General features: G+C 41.1%; 1 protein-coding gene across 1 annotated transcript; it reads right to left on the bottom strand.

Moving 5' to 3' along the window:
- Positions 1-1,107: 1,107 nt before the first annotated feature.
- On the bottom strand, positions 1,108-5,572 carry LOC103065912 (C-type lectin BpLec-like). The gene is made up of 6 exons (XM_025172657.1): positions 5,497-5,572; positions 5,152-5,230; positions 4,298-4,389; positions 4,008-4,148; positions 2,574-2,688; positions 1,108-1,357 (listed from the first exon to the last, which is right to left on the bottom strand). Exons 2-6 carry the CDS (start codon positions 5,216-5,218, stop codon positions 1,290-1,292), a joined length of 483 nt encoding a protein of 160 aa, XP_025028425.1. The 5' UTR covers positions 5,219-5,230; positions 5,497-5,572; the 3' UTR covers positions 1,108-1,289.
- Positions 5,573-5,789: the final 217 nt, after the last annotated feature.

Below are 5,789 nucleotides of genomic sequence, written 5' to 3'. Positions count from 1 at the left end.
GAAAGGCTAAGGTAATGGCTCCCTCAAGTGATACTTAACTCCTGGGGACTACATGAGCAAGTCCCTCTACATTTTTAGCAACATTGTAGAAGCGATTTGCCATTTTTGTCTTCCCCAAAGTTTATTTGACTTCCCAAACTAGCGTACCACCCTAATGAGGTCAGATTGTGTTCAGTTTTTCAGGGAAAGCCAAGTTCAGGAAAGTCCCCAAAATCGTGGGGCTATTTTATGTTAGAACTAACCCCCTGTGAGACTACCACAATAGGGATTTCAGTGTCTGTATAACATACCCATTATCTTGCAACCTAATTCATCTTGTCCTGCAAGGACAACTAATAGAATGGACTGAGAGTTTTTCACAACAAAGTGGCCAGCCTGTTAGCCATATGGGACCTCCCTAAGAATTTTGTACAGCCCTTGGCGCTCTGCTTCTCATTTGCCACTGATATATATTGGTGTAACTCCTGCTGTCAAAGTCTGCAGTCAACCCCTTGATGATAGAAAGCTTTCCAAAAAGTCAGAGTTCTTGAGAAATTAATAAAAAAAAAAAATCCCCAGGAGGCAATCTGATTCTGACATCAATGCATTTCATATAAAATTAGTTCTCAGCAGTGATTGGAAATTCATCTCTTTACCCTTCCAAATGCACACCTGTCTTTAATATCTAATGAGTCCTGCATCTCCTTAAGTTCATATGTAGGGAAAAAATATCAGGCAATGGAAGCAAATGGGGGATCCGCAAGGAAGCTATAAAAGTCAAGATGGCAGCCATAGCTGTGTGATCAAAGTGATGCATGCAAAAAAGGGATGTTGCTTTGATCTCATTCGTGGCTGCCATCTTGACTTTTTTTGACCTGCTGCTCCTATGATGCCCCTGAGGACCAACATGTAAGGGAGTATTTTCTCCCTGTCTTCCATGGTTTTTATCCCTTTGTCCTGAAACAATGGGATGAAACACTGGGATTTGACACACCCGATGCAACTGCTTCTGTCCCACCACTCCCCAATGTTGCCATCCCCTGTTCCAGAAGGACAGAACTATCCCCAGAAACACTGTAGACTTGCGTAACAGAGAATTTATTCATATTACATTGCCATGGAGAAAAGTCAGGAGAACTGGGAAGTGATGAAGTCATCTATTCTAAGAGGAAATGTGGGCAGGGATGGGCAAAATTGGCATGTCGTTCTGTACAATTCAGAGGTAGGAAAACCAATATGGCATCTACCAAATTTGCTGGTCTTTCATGGTTGGTTCCAGTTGCATCCCAGCGACTATAATCCAGATGGCTCTACAGTTCGTACTTACAGATATAGGCATTTAGTTTGTCACATCTAACATCATTCCACATTTTAAAACCTAAAATGCCAAAGATAAGACAAAAGTTACTTCTTAATTGCTTGACCAATGATGGGACGTGATCTGGAAAATACTGTCAGACATTCAAAAAATTTCAGTCATCACTGTAAAAGTGAAGCTTCTTCTCTTCATGGCAGAAAAAGATCTAGGAAGAATGGAAGAAAGAAAAAAGGAGGGAGGGAGGGAGGGAGGGAGGAAGGAAGGAAGGAAGGAAGGAAGGAAGGAAGGAAGGAAGGAAGGAAGGAAGGAAGGAAGGAAGGAAGGAAGGAAGGAAGGAAGGAAGGAAGGAAAACCCTTTTTCCTCATCTCACAATTCCAATAACTCTTTTTCATCTGGAAGTGAGAGATGCAGGCACTGTCCCTTAATTGCAGATGATCACTACACAATTTGAAGAAACTCCCAAGGTAGAAATAGAATATGGAGTTCATTAACTACTGATAAACAAATGAATGCATAAATAAGTGAAAGTAAGTGAGGAGTGGAACCAGCTGATGCAATGGCAATTTTCCTTCTGTATTATTTTGGCTGAGCCAGGTCATTTTTTCACATCAAGCAGAGCATCTGTCCAAAAAAGCATTTATCCAAAGCCAAGCAAGTGCCCACTAAGATCATGCACTGTAAAAATGACAATCGTAATAAATCCATTAACTGGATTTTCATGGTTATTTTTCCTGCCCTTTCATTACACTTCAGACCTGCCCTGTGAAATGATTACTACACCCTTCCTAACAATAGAGCCAGCTTTGAGCATTCATTATGACACAGCATGCTCATTTGAAAAGGTTTAGGCCAGTTTTCCCCATCTTGCTGCTTTCCAGATGTGTTGGACATCACCTCCCAGCACCTCCAAAGGTGGTGGGAAGCATATTCTGATGCATCTGGTGAGTACCAGTTTTGGGAAGACTAAATTATGCCTGGAGGACAGATATCCAGCTTTGTCCTCATGGAAAGCTAACCATTGCTCCTAGAGACTATTACAGAAAAAAGAGAGGGTATCTTCAGTTCTCAGAAAAATATTATATGTTACAGACTCTGCATGATGAATTATGGAAAACTCCATGAAGCATATGAGGCTTCAGTCCTCTGACTTATGGGATGACTCCAAGTTAAACAAGCAAACCGTTGTTTGCCTGATGGCCCTGGCTTGTAACTTGGTTCATCAGGGACCACCAGGTACCCATGTCCTTTCTTGACTACTAAGAACTGTTGACTTACCACTTGAATACTTCAGCTCCACGCAGTGCTCAATATTTTTAATGTTGTCTGGCTGGCGTGGCATCCAGGCATTGTAGTTGTAGGTGGATTCATCAGCCCACCTCCATCGCCTTTTCTGTTGAACAAAGACAGACCACAATCACGTGTTAAGAAGGCAAGCTACCTCTTAGGATGATAAGCTATACAGTTTGGCTGGAAGAGTTGAGAAATGAACAGCTCTTAGATAATGGCTATGATAAACAGAGTTGAAGAAGTCTCCCCAAGTGGTGAAGTGGCAAATTGTGTAGTGCACATGTGCAAATCAACAACAGCAATACTTAGTATCATATTCAATTCGTGACAGTGAGTATGGTGGAAATTTGATATATAGCTACGTACTAAGAATGGGCTCTATGAAATTTTGGACCGCAGAGCTGCATTTTGTTAAATATTTTGGGCTGTTACAACCACTCTTTTCCCACCATACGTGTTTACCTTAAAAGTGGAAATGGAAGGGCACTTGCAATGAACTTGTGTTATTATTGTCAGGATGAAGCGGTCCCTCCTTTTAAAAAAAGTGGGGGGGAAAATACCAAGCTCATCTATTTGGTTACAATTTAGAAGCCTCCTTGGTATCACAGTCAGTGATCCTGCAGTCACCTAGTCGGGATTTAGACTAGGTGAGGCCCTAAGCTATATAAAGCTTGGGGGCTTATTGTTAAAAAGTTGCACCAGAAGATCTCACTAAGGTACGTACCAAAACAGGAGCTTGAGTCACCTCCAAACAATTCAAAATATATATATGCCTTTTAATAATTTAATAGCAAGGTATTTAAAGTGAAAAATACAAATTATTTTCAAATGAATGCATTTATTGATTACTTATTTATCATTTGGCTGGTTTGATCTCTCTCCTAGATTATAATATAGTATACCCTGGAAACAATGTAATTTTTAAAATAATTTTGATACATTAATACGCATGTGCACACATGCACAAAATGCTGACAAAATAAGTAATCAGGATCATGTATTAATATAAGTAATAATGGACTCATTTGCAAAATCAGAAAACTGATCTCAGATACGACTTAAAACATTTTCTTTCTTGATTTCTCACTGCATGTAAAAATCGGCTACACAAGGTGGTAAAAACTACAGTACATATAAAAAGCCACATAACATTCTAATAGCCGAAAAGAAAAAAATCTGAAATTCTGTGAGGCCCTCCGGATTGTGAGGTCCTAAGCTGTAGCTTGTTTAGTTTATGCCTACAGCCAGCACAGAGTGCAGTTCTGAGCATCAACAGATGATTGCAGGTTCCTACCAATGTATTGTCCCCACAAGTGGCTCATCAAAAACAATGGAAGAGTGTGTGTAAAATGATTGAGTCAAGAGTGCAATGGCACAGCCCAGGAATAAAAAAATATTTGAAATGAAGAAAGTCAAGCTCACCCCGGAGATATCATTGAGCCCAATCCAGACATCGCTAAGTACTTTTTGTTGGTCTTTGATGTGTGTGGACATCAACATGGTCTCTCCTTTACTGAGGACAGAGGCGAGATGACATCCGCGGCCATAGGCCTGGCACTCAACCTAGGAACAGAGGTAGGGCAAGAAGATGGCAAGACATGCTCATTAGTGGGATTGTTGCAGACTCTAAACCTTGCACATCTGCATTTATGCATTTTTTGTTTCTCAAGAAAAGTTTCACCACATCTCAATTGGTGAAAAGGGGTTCTTACCTCTGCATCTTCCCAATTCAGTTTTCTATCAAAATATCCATAGCAGTTCCCCTGTTTCTGCAACCATTGCCTGGGGCATGACTCAGCCTTGGCTGCATGGAGACAAAAGGAGAAAAAATAGTGGGGAAATGGGACAGTTTCTAGATTTACCTCAATAGGAATCTTCAGTTAGGAGTAGACAGTGTGGGAGGGGTTAAGGGCTGCACCTCACCCTCACCCCCAGGGAGTGACAGGAGACCATCTGCTGAATTGGTGAAGTCATTGGAAGGGCAAGGACTTTTTCTGGATTGGGGGACAGAATTTTAAGATGGAGCAATAGGCCTCAGGGACACAAAATACTTCCACTCCCTCCTTTACAATCTTGAAAGTAGTCCAAACTCTATTTTCCAGGCCAACGTCAAAATATTCTGGGCAGGTTGGGAGAATATTAAGCCTTGTGTGAGACCTGTTTTTATCCAAAAGTCCTCCTAGTCCTACCCCCAGCCTTCAAACATTGCAAAAATGCAAAATGGTAAATCCCAAATGAATAAAACAATGGCATATTGGCATCATTGGGGAAGGCTGCAATGTCGGAGGGAGGGAATGGGAGAGACTTCTTGTTACTATTCCTACCCTTAATTTGGAAAATTAAATTAAAATTAAAATGTGGAATCCGACAAATCACACTGGTGAAATATGTTCATTTTGTTGCTGCGTCTCAGCGCTAGAGTTTCAGAAAGCTGGGGCAACACAGGATTCTGAGCACGAAACTCCAATCTGACCTGTATAAGAGGCATAAAAATATTTGAAGACAGAGCTTGTCTGTTATTTAATTTGCTATGCTTCCCGTATCAAGATTCGCTTTGGGGGCTTACCTCCCAAAAAAGGATTGGTGACCAAAATTCCAAGACAACAGAGGCAGAGATACGTGGAGAGTCCCATCTTCTGCTTGTCCTTTCAGGAGAAAAGAGAAGTGGATGTGACAGAAGAATTTATAGACCGGCATTCATATTAGCTTGCTGAGAAAGGAAGCAAATTGTTCAATCGTTTAACTTTTCTCCTGGTCTATCTGCAAATTTTTCTGTTGCAGTTCTTCCCATACAACTCATGAAAAGCTTTATTGCTACTTCAAGTCCTCTTCTTATTGCAACCCCATTTCGCTGTACGGATAGCAGACAGTATCTAACCAACACTTACAAAGAGTGCCTTCAACCTCTCACCTTGCAAAGTTCTTCAACTGGGTAGGTCAAACTGGTGGACAGTTGGACTGGCAATCTCCCACTTTCTGAGCAACCATTAAATACCCTCCAGGTAGGCCTGGCACAACACCAAGATGGGCAAAGTTCTTCAAGGATTTCCCGGTCCACCCTCTTCTTTTCCCCATAAATGAGAGGAAAGCAAGTGAAATGCAGCTCCAAAGATAATTGGCTATCATTTCCTTAGGTAAAGAAAAGAGTTATCAAAAAATCAGTACATTGATTCTACATGTTAGGGGGACGCAAACACACACATC

The sequence above is a fragment of the Python bivittatus genome, unplaced genomic scaffold (genome assembly GCF_059951505.1).
Source record: "Python bivittatus isolate LINGU-HERP-01145 unplaced genomic scaffold, Pbiv_v1 ctg000430_np1212, whole genome shotgun sequence".
Classification (NCBI taxonomy): domain Eukaryota; kingdom Metazoa; phylum Chordata; class Lepidosauria; order Squamata; family Pythonidae; genus Python; species Python bivittatus.
This window is presented reverse-complemented; position numbering and strand designations above follow the sequence as displayed.